General features: G+C 36.5%; 1 protein-coding gene across 1 annotated transcript in view; it reads left to right on the top strand.

Annotated features, from left to right (window-relative positions):
- Positions 1-6674: 6674 nt before the first annotated feature.
- BMERB1 (bMERB domain containing 1) overlaps positions 6675-20073 on the top strand; it is a 238853-nt gene continuing 225454 nt past the window's right edge. Inside the window, exons 1-2 of the mRNA XM_053695276.1 lie at positions 6675-6869; positions 18859-19262. Coding sequence (XP_053551251.1) covers positions 19148-19262 — 115 coding nt within the window. The 5' untranslated portion in view covers positions 6675-6869; positions 18859-19147. The remainder of the gene's footprint in view (positions 6870-18858; positions 19263-20073) is intronic.

The following is a 20073-nucleotide window of genomic DNA, read 5'->3' as shown; positions in this document are numbered from 1 at the left end:
TATGTATGTCTTTGTGTATTTTCTGTGGATGCCTGTATGAGGGTGGGTGTGTATGTCTTTGTGTGTTTTTGGTGGATGTCTCTGTGAGGGTGTATGTGTGTGTTTGTGTATGTCTTTGTGCATTTTCTGTGGATGTCTCTGTGAGGGTGTGTGTGTATTTCTTTGTGCATTTTCTGTGGTTGTCTCTGTGTGGGTGTGTGTATGTATGTATGTCTTTGTGTATTTTCTGTGGATGCCTGTATGAGGGTGGGTGTGTATGTCTTTGTGTGTTTTCTGTGGATGTCTCTGTGAGGATATGTGCATATGTCATTGTGCATTTTCTGTGGGTGTCTCTGTAAAGGGTGTGTGTGTATGTATATTTGTGTTTTCTGTGGATGTCTCTGTGATGGTGTGTGCATATGTCTGTGTGTTTTCTGATGGTGTCTCTTTGAGGGTGTGTGCATATTTCTGTGTGTTTTCTGTGGGTGTCTCTGTGAGGGAGTGTGTATTCTTTGTGCATTTTCTGTGGGTGTCTCTGTCAGGGTGTGTGTGTATGTCTTTGTGTGTTTTCTGTGGGTGTCTCTCTATGTGTGTGTATGTCTTTGTGTGTTTTTTTGTGGGTGCCTGTGAGTGTGTATGTCTTTGTGTGTTTTCTGAGGCTGTCTCTGTGGGTGTTTCCTTGGGTGTATGTGCAAGTGTGTGTTTGAGTTTGTGTGTGTCCATTTTCTGTAACTTTTTAGGACATTTTGTCATTACTACTGATTATTCACATCTTTCTACAGACTTTGAAACTAGTGAGACCCTTCCAGAAGTCACCAATCCACCACTTAACCTTTAGGTATTGTTTAGGCAATTCAGGGCCCTTCCTTTCAGCCACTGCATGCTGTTGTCATCATATAGTTGGCATCTTCCTTGACAAAAAGAAAATCAGAACTCCATATTTTGTCTTGTAAATCTCCTTTTTGACAAAACTGTAGTCTAACCTCGTTACTTGTCAGGTCAATATAAACAAGTGCTGAGTGTCTGTTTGGTTGTCTGTGTCTGAGTGTGTTTGTGTTTCTTTGCATGTCTGCTAGAGTGTCTATATGGGAATCTTTATGTGTGAGTGTGAGTTTCAGTGTATGAGTGTGTCTGTGTGTTTCTGTGTTACTACCTTTACATTTACATTTTTGTTATGAGTTTTGTGAAACATTTTTGTTTTGCAAAATCCATAACTACTGGTATTTGATAACGGAATGGATCGTGGCAGTATAAGCTATAACACTAGCGTAATAGCCGGACTGCACAACCTGTAATACGGGTGACCTGAAAATTCCACACTCAAAAGCCATTTTTTGAGTGCGGAATGGAGATTTGTGGTATAGGCTAAAATGCTAGCGGTATAGCTGTACCGCCGCGAATTGTAATACGGGTGACCTGCCATTCCGAGAGCAAAGGCCAATTTTTCAGCGGTATAGCCGTACCGCAAAACTTGTAATTTAGGTGAATATTTTTTAATATTGTCTATAAATAACTACATTATGCACCCTAATATAACTCCAGTTGGGTTTAGCGCACATGCATATCTGTAAAACCCGACAGGAGTAAAACAATTCTTCATGTGCGCTAAACCCGAAGGTGATTATGAATACTTTAAATTCCTATGTTCTTCACATAGAAGAAAATGTTCTTTTTATTTTTTTTTATTGAAATTTCTACAGAGGCGTACAAAGGTCTATATATCAGAGAGATATTGTATATGTACCTGAACAATAACCAAGAGAAAACTAGAAAGAAGGGAAAAATTAGAAAACAAACTCACAAGTGAAATACTACTGGTGGTGTAGATAGGTAGATGATAGACAGACAGATAGATAGATAGATAGATAGATAGATAGATAGATAGATAGAGATATAGAGCGAAAGATAGATAGATAGATATAAATCTCAAATCTAGCTAAATTGGTTTGAAGATTGACAATGAACATTTCCTAAAACATAATTTATTGGCTGTGTCATATTTAAAAATAAACCAGGATAAAGCACCTGTTTTCTGCAGAGAACCTTCCTACAACCATCCATGCTTTGGTGACATCAAATCTGAACTGCTGCAATGCACTTTTTTATGGTTTCTCAGGAAATATTACTCCATAACCTTTAGATGGTACAAAACGCTTCATCAATACCTTATTATTATTATTATTATTATTATTATTATATTCCTGATTAATACAATTTAGCCCTTTCTTATACTTTACATTTTCCTTTTTATTTATTGCAGACATTTTTTCTCTTACTTTACATTCTTTTCAGTACATTCCTTCACCAGCACATCAGATTATTACAGATAATGTGTGGGCTAGCACTCCATGTCTTTATAGAAAGACCAATTGTGCAACAGAAACACAAGTATCCTCCAATCACTCCGTACTTGCACCAGAGCAGATCAAGAGCTTGCACAGAGCCGCAAGTAATCCCATCAGCCCTGTAAAACAGGAGAAAGAAATGATCAGCTATTTGCTCCTATTGAATTGAAATGGTTGATTGGACAAGAGATGATTTGATGAGCATCTCTACACAGCTGTGTCTTGCACATTTTGTGATGAAGATGGTGGAACAAATGAATTGTATCTGTGGAAAAGCAAAATGACAGATGACCTTGTTGTATACTGTATGAATAAAGTATGACTGATAATAATCTTACATTTTCTCTGCCTATGTGTTTCTGAGCCTCAGTGACTATTGTCAGCTACTAATAATACTGCTGTCAGCCCTACCTGCGTTATAGTGATCACTAATTCTTCTTACAAAAACGTCTCCTCATTAGATCCAGACACTTAGGAAGTGCTGAAACCTCACACGAACTGTGACAGTGCTGTTATTTTGAGATAGCTAAAAATACTTTAAATCATCTAAAATAGCTGCTATATTTATCCTATCTGTCTGTCTATCTATCTATCTATCTATCTATCTATCTATCTATCTAGTTTTCTGTGAAAGGCATGGTGTGCTAAAAGAGACTGCACCTTGAGTGGCACTGTCCTTGTGAACAAGCACAGAAGTTTCTAGCTTTTGTTCTGTCTCAGTGAGTGCGTCTCTCTATTTTCTTGTTTGTAAGCAAATTACTTTTGGGTCTCCCTAAGAGTAAAAGGGGAAACCAGACATGGACTCCTTGCACACATGCCCTAGAGAAATGCAACTGCACCTCACTAATGAGGCTGAATGTATGTCTGGGGTTTGAACTTTGTTGTTTTCTTTTGTTCAGAGGAGAATTGCCTGGTATTTCGGCACTGGACTGTCATTGGGCAGGGTCAGATTGATATGCTACAGGATATTTTTTCCCTGTGAAAAGGAAAGTGTGCTAAAAGAGTATGCACCCTGAGTGGTAGATGGTACTAAATTCTTCATCAATATCTTATTAAGATTATTATATATCTGCTTGTCGGTTTGTCTTCTATGTATCTATATGTCTGTCTGTCTATCAATCTATCTATATGTCTAAATCAAAGAAAAAAAACTTTTAAGAGAATAGGAAAACGTATGCTCTTTCTACACATAAAGTATATATTTTTCAACTTAAAATTGAACTTTTACTGGTTGTAGTTAAAAACGCAGCAGAAATAGAAGTTGTATTTAGCGTGCCAGAAAAATAGTTAAAAACACAACTCTGTAACTGTGACTTGTATAAAGTACTTCAATGTTGCTGATTTTAGGTTGTCTATAACATATGTGGAGAAGGGGAAAAATTAACGATATTAGGTAAATGTAAGAGCCTCTATTTAGGAACTGTGTCCCCTTCGTGTTTATTTTAACTGCACTCTGTTAATTTCAGACTATCTACTAATTGATATTTTTATCTGTTGTTGTAACATTTGTTGTAACATTTGGGGCATATTGTGGGAAGGATGGGGAAGGGATTTATAGCATATTTAGTGTAAAAAAGTGGCTTATCTACCCTAATATAGGGCAATACAGGACACAGTTCCTAAATAGAGGCTCTTACATTTACCTAATATCGTTGCTTTTTCCCCTCCTCCACATATGTTATAGACCAGCCCTTCTTAAACTGTGGGTTGTGACCCCATATGGGGTCCCATAACCCTAATGTGGGGGTCATGAAAAATTGGCCTCCTGATTCCATATTTGCGATCGCCCAAAATGTCTGCGATTGTGCATGCGCTATTAAAATGCCCGCAATATTAAGGCCAGTCTTTGGGCTAGATTTATTAAGACCCTACGGCAGCAAGTTCTCTCAAGAACTTGCTCGCCGGGATTTATCAAGCAGCGGTCACCAGACCGCTGCTTCCCTAACATCTACGCCACCTCTATTGTGGCGAAATTCAATCTCCTCGGTCGAGTCCGACCGAGGAGATTGACAGCTCCTTCCCGTGCGTGATTGGCTGTACGCGGGCACGCAAGTGCAAAATTGCGCTCGTGTGCAATATTAATTACCTGCGGGTAATTTCACCCCGCCATAGGCGAGCTGAGGCGTACAGGGGCGCGTATACGCACCCATGTACGCCTCAGCGTTGATAAATCTAGCCCTTTGTGTCATCGCTCAGGGCACACACTTCAAGCGCTGGCGGGCTGCCTGCGGGGGGAGAGAAGGTAGCGCTTTTAATATTTACTTCTTTATAGGGAATTAGGTCTCTGGATTCTCTGCTCTCTGTACCCAGTCAGTTAGTGCTTCTACTTCAGAAATGAAAACAAATGGCTTACTAGTTCTTGCATATATTGTGGTAAATCCACATTTCAAATAGATTCCGGGAACCCTCTAATTCTGATGTTTGATCTGCAATATTTTTAGAATATGCTAAAATGTTAGCTTGCTTCCCGACTAATTCTTAGACATCTGTGCACTCTTCTACTGAGGTAACAACCCTTCTAATTTCAGTGAGTATCCAAAGTTTCTGTGGTGATCTCTGAGCTTTCTTTATTATTAATGGAGGAGTTCTCTAGCTAGTGGTTATCCATAACTGAACATTAAATTAGAAAACTGATATTGATGGGTTAGTCTGAGCACTGAAAGATGGCTGGGGGGAGTATGAGAATGGGAGGGAGGGAGGGTATGAGAATGGAAGGGGGGTATGAATATGAAGGGGGAGTATAGAAGGGGCAGTGAGCATGGAATGGGGGAGTATGAGTATGGAAGGGGGGGTATGAGTATGGAAGGGGGTATGAATATAAAGGGGGAGTATGGAAGGTGCAGGGGAGTGAGCATGGAAGGGGGTAGTATGAGCATTGAAGGGGGGAGTATGAGTGTGAAGGGGGAGTATGAAGGGGGTATGAATATGAAGGAGAAGTATAGAAGGGCAGGGGAGTGAGCATGGAAGGGGGGGAGTATGAGTATGATTTATTATCAGTACATTTTTTATTTGAATACCTATTATTTATACCCAGGGTCACGTAAAAATTTCTCACGCGAAAAGGGGTCGCAAGTGGAAAAGGTTTAAGAAGCCCTGTTATAGACAACCTAAAATCAGCAACATTGAAGTACTTTATACAAGTCACAGTTACAGAGTTGTGTTTTTATTTATTTTTCTGCCACGCTAGATACAACTTCTATTTCTGCTGCCTTATTTTAACTACAACTAGTAAAAGTTACATTTTAAGTGGAAAAATATAAACTTTATGTGTAGAAAGAGCATACTTTTCCCTATTCTCTTAATAGGGTTTTTTCCTTGATTTAAATGTTGTAATATACTCTAAGCACACTCCCAGCCAGTTACCTCTTTCTACATTACAGACAACAAGGTCAGCTGGGAGAAACTAGAATTTTTGTCTTTTCCAGCAAAATCTGGGATCACTTCTCTTTGTTTTGCTATCTATATGTCTGCCTCTATCAATTTGTTTATATACTGTTTAATGACATTACTTTAAAAGCTGTGTTTTTCTTGCAGTATATGTTAAATATACTGTATGTATATATATATATATATATATATATATATATATATATATATGTGTGTGTGTGTCTGTGTGTGAAAGAGAGTGAGAAAGAAAGGGATAGAGAGTGAGGGAGAGACATTTTGATATGTTACTTCTAGTTTAAACAACAATTAGTTTACAAGTGGAGTGCAAAAATATCAGCACTATTTAGCACTAACACAACTCAAGTTAAATCAATAGCTCTCCTATTCTTCTGCTCATATTGCATGTTAAAAGTTAAAAGTTATTGCTCGAGCGAAAGCCTCAGACGTACTAACAGTGAACCAATAACATTCTAATGCATGCCTGTAGGTAAATAGCATACACCTGCCCAGAGGCGTAACTAGAAACCACTGGGCCCATGTGCAAGAATCTAAGAAGGCCCCGCCCAAAAAAGAAGGTGAATTTGATACATATCTTTTTTATCTTTTTTTTTTAACATTTAACACAGAAAAAAAATGTGAATCAGATTACATGTCTGCAAAAGGAGGTACCCTGTGCCCACAGTCTGTGAGATGGTCTGACCCCCTATTACTGTATATAGTGACAGGGTCGGCTCCAAGGGGGGGCTTTGGGGGGCAATGCCCACCCAAATGGAATGCTGTGCCCCCTCAAAACACAGGATTTTTGTAAATTATTTTTTTTATTTTTTTTTTACTTAAAATGTTTTATTTTTTTGCCCCGCACCTTTTCTGGGGGCGGGGCTTGTGCACGCTCAAATGTGCACTCAGTCAGTGCAGTGGAAGGCTGGGGTATGACTTAGCTATACCTATTTCACAATAGGTGGCTGGCACTGCTGAAGATGACTGACTGATCCAGCTGGCCTCACATGATGACGCTGCATTCTCCCTGACACTCATCATGACTCATCACTTCCTCCCACCCAGAGTCCCAGCGCGGGAAGAGTGAGAGCTGACTCGTGAGAGGGAATCAGCGTGAGGTGATGCAAGGAGGAAAGAAGCAGCAAGACTAGGCTGGTCACGGTGAGAAAAAACATCACATTCAGCAGTGATGTTATTTAGATTTGTTTTGCTCAGTCAGTCTAAGTGTAAGGTGTATTCTGCACTAGGCACACATTCACAAGGCATTTACTTAGGGCAGCAGCTGAAGCATTGCTCTAAGGCAGCTGTAGTGCAGGCAGGTACTTTTTATGGGTAATTTTCCCCATCCTCACCTCTCAGTGCACACATCAGACCTAGCTGTCATGCTGCCTCCCATGTATTTTACAAAGCAGCAAGCTCAGATAACAAATAATGTATACAGCAAAATGTAGTATCTGGCTTGGTCCCTTCCAGCTAAAGTACCAATAAAGTCACAGCCCTCACATCACAGGTCCTTCAGCCGGATGGGATCTAGCTGCAAACGTATCTGTAAGTGTGAGACTGAGGGAACCTTCTTGCAATATAGTAAGGTACTGAGGAGGGGGTTGTGTATATATTATATAAAGTAATAGGGAGGCTGTGTGCATGTGTGTGGCAGAGCAGAGGGAACCTCTCTGTGATGTTATAAAATTGTGTATAAGGTGTGTGACTGAGTGTGTCTGTCAAAGAGAACCTCTCTATAATATTATTTATATTTATATAAGGAGTGATATTTATATTTATTTAAGGTACTGGGGAGGGGGCTGTGTGTGTGGGAGACAGAGGGAACCTCTTTATAATATTATATATATGTCTATATGATATTTATATTTATTTAAGGTACTGGGGAGGGGTCTGTGTGTGTGGGAGACAGAGGGAACCTCTTTATAATATTATATATATGTATATAAGGGATGATATTTATTTTTATTTAAGGTACTGGGGAGGGGTCTGTGTGTGTGGGAGACAGAGGGAACCTCTTTATAATATTATATATTTGTATATAAGGGATGATATTTATTTTTATTTAAGGTACTGGGGAGGGGTCTGTGTGTGTGGGAGACAGAGGGAACCTCTTTATAATATTATATATATGTATATAAGGGATGATATTTATTTTTATTTAAGGTACTGGGGAGGGGTCTGTGTGTGTGGGAGACAGAGGGAACCTCTTTATAATATTATATATTTGTATATAAGGGATGATATTTATTTTTATTTAAGGTACTGGGGAGGGGTCTGTGTGTGTGGGAGACAGAGGGAACCTCTTTATAATATTATATATATGTATATAAGGGATGATATTTATTTTTATTTAAGGTACTGGGGAGGGGTCTGTGTGTGTGGGAGACAGAGGGAACCTCTTTATAATATTATATATATGTCTATATGATATTTATATTTATTTAAGGTACTGGGGAGGGGCTGTGTGTGTGTGGGAGACAGAGGGAACCTATTTATAATTTTATGTATATAAGGGATGATATTTATATTTATTTAAGGTACTGGGGAGTGAGCTGTGTGTGTGGGAGACAGAGGGAACCTCTTTATTATATATATATATATATATATATATATATATATATATATATATATATATATATATATATATACACACACACACCATATATCCATAATATATATTGTATTTATACATTTCTGGAAGAACATTAATTTAAAAAAAGAGCAGCACACTATTTTGACACATTTGTATTTAATACTTTTTTTTATATTATGCTTTATTTAACATTTATTATGTTTATACTAAACTATACTATTATGCTAAAGGGCCAGGCAGCAAAGTTTAAAATAATCTTGGCAACAGCAGATAAAGCTTGCTAAACTCCTTCAGCAATCCATTCATCAATACCATTCATTCACACATTCATCCATTTACCCATTCAGTTATTTTACTAACTTATTTGTGTCTGTGCCTGGAAATAAAAATAACTTCTACCTACAAAAAGATTTAATTAATTTATTAAGTGGCAATAAACAAGTTGTTTGCCAAATCCTAACCATTTATTATTACTACGATATGTGCATAAAATGTGTAAATATGTGCAGGTTAGATTATATAATCAGATGTACTGTAGGACACACTATATGACATATAGTGTGTCCTACAGTACATCTGAGTTTAAGGGTTTTGGATCATGGTGATTAAGAGGTGAATTGTTTTTAAGGAGCTATTGCACTGGGGGTCTCAAGTTTAATGGCTCTGTTTTAGTGCACTGCATAAGATTTAGACTTCATTCTTTTACCTAGTGATTTAGCACATATTCTCCAAATGTTAATAGTGGGGGATAAGCCAGCTAGAAGCTACACTTTCCTGCAGAATATGTAGGTCTGCTCTTATTTTGACTCTCATATATGCTTTGTAAATGCGTGCCCCCTCGTCAGAAAAAAATGCCCCCCCATTTGATTCGTTCTGGAGCCGACCCTGTATAGTGACACTGTTTAACCCACCAGTACTGTATATAGTGAGTCAGTGACACAGTCTGTAATCTGCCGGTGAGATGGCTGGCCTGACCCTACCCGCCCTAGTACTATATAAAGTGACAACAGTAGTCAGTGACATGTTACAGCCCCCCCGTACTGTATATAGTGGTACTGTATAGTGACACTGTTTATCCCCCGCCCCCCCATGCTGTAGTAACAAGGTCTGTAATTTGTTGGTTCCACAAACATACACACACATACATGCTTAAATACACATACAGTCACAAACATACACACACATACATGCATAAATACACACACAGTCACATACATACATACATACACACACATATACATACATACACACACACACACACACACACATACACACACACACATAAACACCAATGGGTAAAACAGAAACACTAACTCCTGTAGTCAGAGACAGAGACACTAGTGAAGCATCAAATCACACATGATATCAGTGCAGGCAGTGGCAGGTCAATGTTTTTTATTGAGAATTTTTTTTTAAAGCTGGGCCTCCACCCTTGGGGGCCCAGTCGCAGTTGTAACCTGCACCCCCTGTAGTTCCGCCCCTGCACCTGCCATCAATAAAGTGATTGTGATTGAATCCAGATTAAAGACAGCTGTTGCTGTAGGATTTGCTTGAATGTTTGGGGTTGCATCCTACTGGGAGAGCCAAAGAAACGGCAAGATCTAATTATTGAAAACTACCAATCAGAAGAGGGATATAAAAGAATATTGAAGGCACTGGATGTACCATGCTGCACTGTTAAAACCATTATCAATAAGTGGAAAAATGTGAGACCGCAGATACATTGCAAATATTAGGATGACCTTCCAAAGTTGATGAGAGTACAAGGATGAAACCTATCAGGGAGGTTACCAAGAGGCCAACAGCAACACTGGAGGAGCTGCAGAAATCTCTGGGTGTTATAGGTCACTCCTTGCATATAACCATCGTATTCTGCACATGTCAGGGCTATGGGTAGACACCAACCCTTTCTTACAAAAAGGAAAATCCAAGCCTATCTAAATTATGCCAAATGTTTTATTCAGTCATTACAAACCATGTGGCAAAGTGTGCAATATTCATTTGAAATAAAGGTTGAACTTTTTGGCCTAAACTGTAAACAAGATATGTTTGGCACAAAGCTAATAAAGCTCATCATCCTAGGAACACCATATTGACTTTTAAGCATTGTGGTGGTAACATCATGCTTTGGGGCTGCTTCTCTTCAGCTGGGTCAGAGGCTCTTGTGAGGGTTGATGAGATAATCCCTCTCCGAACAAGGAACATGACAACCCCAGACAATCACTTCGTCCTTCATTAGGCCTTGCCAGTGAGGTGCAGCCAATCTTTCTGTATGTATTTAGTCTCCCTAAGGGAAAAACAGGAAACCAGATATGGACTCCTTGTTCAATGTACTTAAAGGAATATGGCTGCACCTCACTGACGAGGCCCAATAAAGGCTGAAACGACGGTCTGGGGTTTCAATGTTCCTTGTTCAGTGAAGATTTGCCTGATATTTTGGGGCTGTACTGACCTTGTTAGACAGGATCATACTTCCGGAGAATTCTTCTCTGTGAAAGCATTAAAAACTGGTAAATCGCCATAGAACAAGTTATTGAGCTGATATAACTTCTCTCTCTGTATATATATATCTATATATATAAAACATTTTCTTCTGAGTGAAGAACAATGCTATTTCAATTAATTCTATAAAAATAAATTTTGTTAACATTGTTATTACAGGGATGGACTCAGAGATGTATATAATATAATATATATATATATATATATGTGTGTGTGTGTGTTTAGTTATGTATATGTATGTTTGTGTACATATGTACATTTATACGTACATACACACATATATAACTTTGAGCCATTTCCTGTCAAACACCTTCTCATATACCATTTCTTGACATACATATTACATTTAAAAGAGAAGCCAGAATAACAAATTATGTAACCTGCAAACCCAGTAGATTTTGCTTTTTGGCTGCTCTATGGAGTGTGGAACATAGCACAGTTTTTAAACAAACAGAAGACCCTTTAAAATCTTAGAAAACATTTTTTATACATAGGTTTTGTAATGGCACGCTTAATTGCTGATATATTCTAAATTACTTTAATTTCCCTTTAAAAGTGAAATTTATTACAACTAGAGAAGTGATATATTTTTTTGGCAGCAGGGGGAGATAGAGAATAAACAGTGGTAAGTTATATTAAGGAATCTGCTTTATTCAATCAATTTAAAATAAAAGAGTTTTTTTTTTACACAGTAGCATTATAGGTTAAAGTAATCATAAAATTATACTATTTGAAATGTATTTTAAATATCATTGAGAATATTTCAAAATAATACCAAAAAAAGATTTCACTATTCAGATAGAGCATACAATTTTAAATAACTTTGCAATTTACATATATTATCAAATTTGCTTAATTTTCTTTGTATCCTTTGTTGAAAGAGCAGCAATACACTACTGGGAGCTAGCTGAACACTTTGAGCCAATGACTAGAGGCATGTATGTGCCTTCAGTCAGCTGCTGGCTCCCAGTAGTGGGACTCTAGACATTCCAGAGGGGGGAGGTTCTTCAAACCCCTCAATCTAAGCTCCCTTAGCAGCTACAAACCTCCAAAGACCCCTCATTTGAAAGAGAATCGTCTGCTCTTTCAAACGGGATTTGCTTGTGAATGTTACATTATATGTGCAGTAAATAAATTCTGGAATGTCTAGAGACCCCTAATAAAGTTTATTTTCTAGTAGATAAGCCCCTCTCTTGAACAAATATATGTATTTGTCTGTATAGTCAGGTGATCACTGTGGTGTGTTTTTATTTCTATACTACACAATTGGACCTCTCTAATCAATATTATAATCCCCTAAAGCCTATATGGGTTCCTATTTCACATGTGGCTACCCTTAACGACTATTTAGTAAGGTGATCACAGTAACTGCAGTCGTCAAGGGCCATTTCCAGCATTTTTAACTAAAAATGTATACATTTTTTTTAACAGTTTTTGCCACAGCTATCTCACATGTCATTAAAAATAAATATAATAATAGTATATTGGGTATCTGCAGAGCCTGCTGAAAAAAACAATATGTCATTTGCATGGGTCATTCACTGAAATTTGACTTACAATAGGGTTTAAATGTAGGTAGCAAAAAAAGCTCAAAATTGACTCTTAGACGTTAGCAGTGAAAAGGTTAATTAGCTTTCTAAATGTACTGCTCGAAAACAGAGACATTTTTCAGTGAAATAGAAATGAAAGAGATTAGGCTGGATCTTTTTATTTTAAACTTAGCAAATGGTAATGATAACAAAACTGAAAGGTTCGTCATGGTTGCATTATAATTTAGTTAGGAATATTTTGGCAGTGCACGTGCATCACAAAAATGCTTCTAGTAAAACCTATAAATGCTTCAGTGACAGATTTTACATAGAATTTGATGGTAGATAAGAACCAAAAAGGCCCAACAAGTCTACCCATATTACATGTTACTGTTTTCTTAGGATAGCCTTATGCATGTCCCATCAAGTCTTCACATATTACATGTTACTGTTTTCTTAGGATAGCCTTATGCATGTCCCATCAAGTCTTCACATATTACATATTACTGTTTTCTTAGGATAGCCTTATGCATGTCCCATCAAGTCTACCCATATTACATGTTACTGTTTTCTTAGGATAGCCTTATGCATGTTCCATCAAGTCTTCACATATTACATGTTACTGTTTTCTTAGGATAGCCTTATGCATGTCCCATCAAGTCTTCACATATTACATATTACTGTTTTCTTAGGATAGCCTTATGCATGTCCCATCAAGTCTACCCATATTACATGTTACTGTTTTCTTAGGATAGCCTTATGCATGTCCCATCAAGTCTATACATATTACATGTTACTGTTTTCTTAGAATAGCCTTATATATGTCCATCAGGTCTACACATATTACATGTTACTGTTTCCTTAGGATAACCTTATGCATGTCCCATTAAGTCTACACATATTACATGTTACTGTTTTCTTAGGATAGCCTTATGCATGTCCCATCAAGTCTACACATATTACATATTACTGTTTTCTTAGGATAGCCTTATGCATGTCACATCAAGTCTACACATATTACATGTTACTGTTTTCTCAGGATAGCCTTAGCCCTTATGCATGTCCCATCAAGTCTACACATATTACATGTTACTGTTTTCTTAGGATAGCCTTATGCATGTCCCATCAAGTCTTCACATATTACATGTTACTGTTTTCTTAGGATAGCCTTATGCATGTCCCATCAAGTCTACCCATATTACATGTTACTGTTTCCTTAGGATAACCTTATGCATGTCCCATTAAGTCTACACATATTACATGTTACTTATTACTTAGTATAGCCTTATGCATGTCCCATCAAGTCTACACATATTACATGTTACTGTTTCCTTAGGATAACCTTATGCATGTCCCATTAAGTCTACACATATTACATGTTACTTATTACTTAGGATAGCCTTATGCATGTCCCATCAAGTCTACCCATATTACATGTTACTGTTTCCTTAGGATAACCTTATGCATGTCCCATTAAGTCTACACATATTACATGTTACTTATTACTTAGGATAGCCTTATGTATGTCCCATCAAGTCTACACATATTACATGTTACTGTTTTCTTAGGATAGCCTTATGCATGTCCCATCAAGTCTTCACATATTACATGTTACTGTTTTCTTAGGATAGCCTTATGCATGTTCCATCAAGTCTACCCATATTACATGTTACTGTTTTCTTAGGATAGCCTTATGCATGTCCCATCAAGTCTATACATATTACATGTTACTGTTTTCTTAGAATAGCCTTATATATGTCCATCAGGTCTACACATATTACATGTTACTGTTTCCTTAGGATAACCTTATGCATGTCCCATTAAGTCTACACATATTACATGTTACTTATTACTTAGGATAGCCTTATGTATGTCCCATCAAGTCTACACATATTACATGTTACTGTTTTCTTAGGATAGCCTTATGCATGTCCCATCAAGTCTACACATATTACATATTACTGTTTTCTTAGGATAGCCTTATGCATGTCACATCAAGTCTACACATATTACATGTTACTGTTTTCTCAGGATAGCCTTAGCCCTTATGCATGTCCCATCAGGTCTACACATATTACATGTTACTGTTTTCTTAGGATAGCCTTATGCATGTCCCATCAAGTCTACCCATATTACATGTTACTGTTTCCTTAGGATAACCTTATGCATGTCCCATTAAGTCTACACATATTACATGTTACTTATTACTTAGGATAGCCTTATGTATGTCCCATCAAGTCTACACATATTACATGTTACTGTATTCTTAGGATAGCCTTATGCATGTCCCATCACATATACACATATTACATGTTACTTATTACTTAGGATAGCCTTATGCATGTTCCATCAAGTCTACACATATTACATGCTACTTATTACTTAGGATAGCCTGATGCATGTCCCATCAAGTCTACACATATTACATGTTACTTATTACTTAGGATAGCCTGATGCATGTCCCATCAAGTCTACACATATTACATGCTACTTATTACTTAGGATAGCCTGATGCATGTCCCATCAAGTCTACACATATTACATGTTACTGTTTCCTTAGGATAGCTTTATGTATGTCCCTACAAGTCTACCCATATTACATGTTACTTATTACTTAGGATAGCCTTATGCATGTCCCATCAAGTCTACCCATATTACATGTTACTGTTTTCTTATTATAGCCTTATGCATGTCCCATCAAGTCTACACATATTACATGCTACTTATTACTTAGGATAGCCTGATGCATGTCTCATCAAGTCTACACATATTACATGTTACTGTTTCCTTAGGATAGCCTTATGCATGTGCCATCAAGTCTACACATATTACATGTTACTGTTTTTTTAGGATAGCCTTATGCATGTCCCATCAAGTCTACCCATATTACATGTTACTGTTTTCTTAGGATAGCCTGATGCATGTCCCAGGCATTTTGAAACCTTTTACAGTCCCTGTGTTTACCACCTCAATTAGAAGTTTATTCCATGAATCCACCACCCTTTCTGTAAAAAAAAATAATACTTCCTCACATTCATTTCTCCTGGATCTGCTACCCTCTAACTTAAAGGGCCACTGTAAGTAAATATTTTCTATGCCTGTTACTAACTAACTACCCCAAATACGCTTTTTATCAATAGCATTTCATTAACATATCTCTACCGTATATCACAAATCTTGTCTGCAAATTTAATTGTTTTCCAAACCCACTCCGTGGGTATCCTTTGCTCTGTACCAATCCGTTTACAATACCTAGGTTTCAAAATGGCGCTTTAAACACAAAGTTATTGGTTTAAGTATTTTGAACACTCAGTGCTGAAAATAGTGGGCAGGATAACGTGACATTATCGGCGAATAAAAGATATAACTTTTAGAACGTTATGAAACTTCGTTTTGGAGAAAATATAGGTCAGTAGGTTTTAATTAATGTTTATTAACTTTAATATGTTAGTTGTTTAGCTTAAAAATTATAACAGAAAGTAATCCTTTAAGATTGTGACCCCTTGTTTTGGCATTTATTTTTTTGTAGAAAATGTTTTCAGCTTCCACTTTATTAAGTCCCTTCATATATTTGAAGGTTTCTATCATGTCACCTCTTTCCCTTCTATCCTCTAAACTATACATATTTAGATAGAGTCTTTCATTGTACGTTTTATATTTTAGACCATGTACCATTTAGTAGTCTCTTTTGGACAGTTTCTAGTTTATTTATATCTTTCTGAAGATATGGTCTCCAGAACTGTACACAGTATTCCAGATTTGGTCTAACTAATGATCTGTAAAGTGGCAGAAGAACCTTGCTATTTCTGCTACTAATACCTCTCCCAATGCAATCAAGTATTCAACTGGCCTTACTGGCTGCACTGCTGCATTGTCTACCAAATTTTAAAACATCTGAAATAATAATTCCAAAGTATCGTTCCTCTTTAGTTACAGTCAGTAATGTACCATTGGGACTATAATTGGCCTTTGGGTTTTTAGATCCTATATGCCTAATTTTGCTGTTGGTAATATTCAATTTCAGATCCCATTTATTTGCCCACTCCTCTAGTTTTCTTTTTAATATCACAGTTCATTTGATCCACCCCTCCTAGAAAATCAACTCTGCTACAAATTGTTGTATCATCAGCAAACAAGCAAACCTTCCCCTGTATATGTAGCTACATCTGCCCTGTGCATTTACATTTAAACACTATCTCTGCTACTCTGAGAGTTGGGCTGATACGTATCACATTGATGATGACTTTAAATCATATGCTCCATAGCCCGCTGTTTAACATAATACATGTGTATTGCAAAAATGCTTTAACCCAAAATTGAAATGCACTTTCAATTTTTAGATTTATGTCCCTTTAAAGGGACTGGAAACCCCAAAACTTATTTTCATGATTCAGATAGTGCATACAATTTTAAACAACTTTCTTAGTTACTTCTACTATAAATCTTCGCTCTCATGGTATCTTTTGTCAAAAAGCAGGGACGTAAGCTCAGGAGAGTGCACTATATGGCAGAAGTTCTGCAAAAATGTTATCCATTTGCAAGAGCACTAGATGGGAGAGCTATTTTCTGCCATGTAGTTCTACAGACACCTATATCTCTTCAATAAAGAATACCATGGGAATGAAACAAATTTCATAAAAGAAGTAAACAGAAAACTTTTTTAAAATAATATGCTCTGTGTAAATCACAAACATTTTGTTGGTTTCCATGTCTTTAAAGTTTATGAAGAGCTTTCTTGTTACAGCCCATTGTTAAAGGACCAGTCAACACAGTAGATTTACATAATCAACAAATGCATGATAACAAGACAATGCAATAGCACTTAGCCTGAACTTCAAATGAATAGTAGATTTTTTTAATGACAATTTTAAAAGTTATGTCTATTTCCACTACCCCCTGTACCATGTAACAGCCATCAGCCAATCACAAATGCATATACGTATCATGTGACAGCCATCAGCCAATAACAAATACATATGCGCTTATTCTGTGAATTCTTGCACATGCTCAGTAGAAGCTGGTGACTCAAAAAGTTTAAATATAAAAAGACTGTTTTTCCTTTTTTTTAATGGAAGTGAATTGGAAAGTTGTTTAAAATCGCTTGCTCTAACTGAATAATGAAAGTTTAATTTTGACTTGAGTGTCCCTTTAAGTTGTATTTTATATCTGGTATTCTTACATGAAACTATTATAAGTGCTTTTTGTCACATATTACCCACATTCCCTTTTGTGTATTTAAAATGGGTTCTCTGCTAATAATATTATTATTTTTGTATATATATTTGTCTTTAACATTTGTGTCACATTAGTATCATACCTTTTCTGATGATGGGGATATAATGTTTTTATATATATATTTTTTTTTATTAACAAAATTATTTTCTGAAAATAAGTTCTCTAAAATAATATATTCCTATACTCCTGTCTCAGTATATATTGTTATATGGTTAGTTCTTGTAATATTTTATATATTGTTATGTGGCTAGTTCTTGTAATATTGTATATATTGTTATGTGGCTAGTTCTTGTAATATTGTATATATTGTTATGTGGTTAGTTCTTGTAATATTGTATATATTGTTATGTGGTTAGTTCTTGTAATATTGTATATATTGTTATGTGGTTAGTTCTTGTAATATTGTATATATTGTTATGTGGTTAGTTCTTGTAATATTGTGTATATTGTTATGTGGTTAGTTCTTGTAATATTGTATATATTGTTATGTGGTTAGTTCTTGTAATATTGTATATATTGTTATGTGGTTAGTTCTTGTAATATTGTATATATTGTTATGTGGTTAGTTCTTGTAATATTGTATATATTGTTATGTGGCTAGTTCTTGTAATATTGTATATATTGTTATGTGGTTAGTTCTTGTAATATTGTATATATTGTTATGTGGCTAGTTCTTGTAATATTGTATATATTGTTATGGGGTTAGTTCTTGTAATATTGTATATATTGTTATGTGGTTTAGTTCTTGTAATATTGTGTATATTGTTATGTGTTTAGTTCTTGTAATATTGTATATATTGTTATGTGGTTAGTTCATGTAATAATGTGTATATTGTTATGTGGTTAGTTCTTGTAATATTGTGTATATTGTTATGTGGTTAGTTCTTGTAATATTGTGTATATTGTTATGTGGTTAGTTCTTGTAATATTGTATTGTTGCTCTTGTTGTCTTAGTATATCCCCTGATCATAAATTCACCACCTCAGAATCTGGACCTAAATATAAATAATGATGACACTTTCATTAAGCTGCTGTTATTTCTATTATTATTATTATTATTATTATTATTATAATATTATTAATAGAGTATAATTGATTAAGTAATAATAATAATAATAATAAATAATAAGAATACTTTAATATATTAGTATATACACACAATTGTATACACGCACAAACACATATATGCACTTATGGAATGATATGGGGTGTGTAAATCATTGATGACTGTTTTCATTCAATGGTTAAATAGCAAAAGCCTTAGTCTCATTTTATTTCTGATACCCAGATCTGGAGATGCCAAACCCCCAGTGCGCATGCTCCCTGCATCTTTTCTGGTCCTCTGAGCCCCACGGGGATGCAGTGACGTCACAACCCAGCCCTCCAGCCTCCTCCTAAATGCTGAGCTGCTGAAGCTAAGAGGGAGATAGCACATGAGGATGGAGTGAATCGGATCAGGCAACAGTCCTTCCCCCCTTCATTCAACCACCCACTCACCCAGCCAGCCATCCAGCTCTCTCTCTGTTTCTTGTTAGCATCCAGCCAGGATAGCGCAGGAGCAGGACACACAGCCAGCCATGCAGACATCTGTGGAGTTAAAGAGGTCCATCTCTGCCACTGGGGAGACAGACAGGCCAATGAAGAGCTATGGGGCAGTGGAGGCGACTGACTGGAAAACAGGACTGGGTAAAAGTAAGTGCTTGCCCTGTTCTATGATAAGTAGTGTTTATGTGTGAATGGATCCTGCTGATACAGGATGTCATTGCAGCCACATGCAGAAGGTATATGCAGCTTTAACCTCTTTGTTACCGGTACCACTATAATTTGTAAACTGCAGAACTGCAACAACCTGACAACTATTAATTGTACTTCTCTGTTGTGCTGTTAGATGGCAGATGTGATGCTGAGTATATTTGCAATGTGCTGTCTGTGTGGGTTTTTGTGAACGTGTGTATTTTAGCTATGCTATGTAACTATAAGTTGTCTAAGCTTTGAAACACCAGTGTTTTTATTGATGATACTTGGGTATTGATACAGGGGCAGCACAGGTTTGCTAATCATGAGTTAAGTCATAATACATATTTATTGTGTTATTATAAATAAAGTATACTGGTTGGTCTGTGCTTTATCTTGTGTGCAGTGGTTTAACCCCTTTGTGACAGAGCAGTTGAGTAACTGCCTACGGCCCCTCTGTGTTTACATATGATGCAGAATGTTCTTGGTTATATATAACAATTATTACACTGGGGCTATAGTGTAAGTACACATTTTACACCTAAGAAAATGCTTTAAGGAACAGGATCTCATGTGATGCTGTATCTGTTTGTGTAAACATGCATGGTTATCCAGTATATAGTATGCAGAAAATACATTAGCATTAGTGTTTGCTGCTTTATTTATATGTTTAATACCCTTTTGTTAGGATCTAATATACTAATAATGGAACACAGATAAGATATTAAGAGCTTTCTCATGCATTCCTTTATTTGAATATTTAAATCTC

Source organism: Bombina bombina, chromosome 11 (assembly GCF_027579735.1).
Source record: "Bombina bombina isolate aBomBom1 chromosome 11, aBomBom1.pri, whole genome shotgun sequence".
Taxonomy (NCBI): domain Eukaryota; kingdom Metazoa; phylum Chordata; class Amphibia; order Anura; family Bombinatoridae; genus Bombina; species Bombina bombina.
This window is presented reverse-complemented; position numbering and strand designations above follow the sequence as displayed.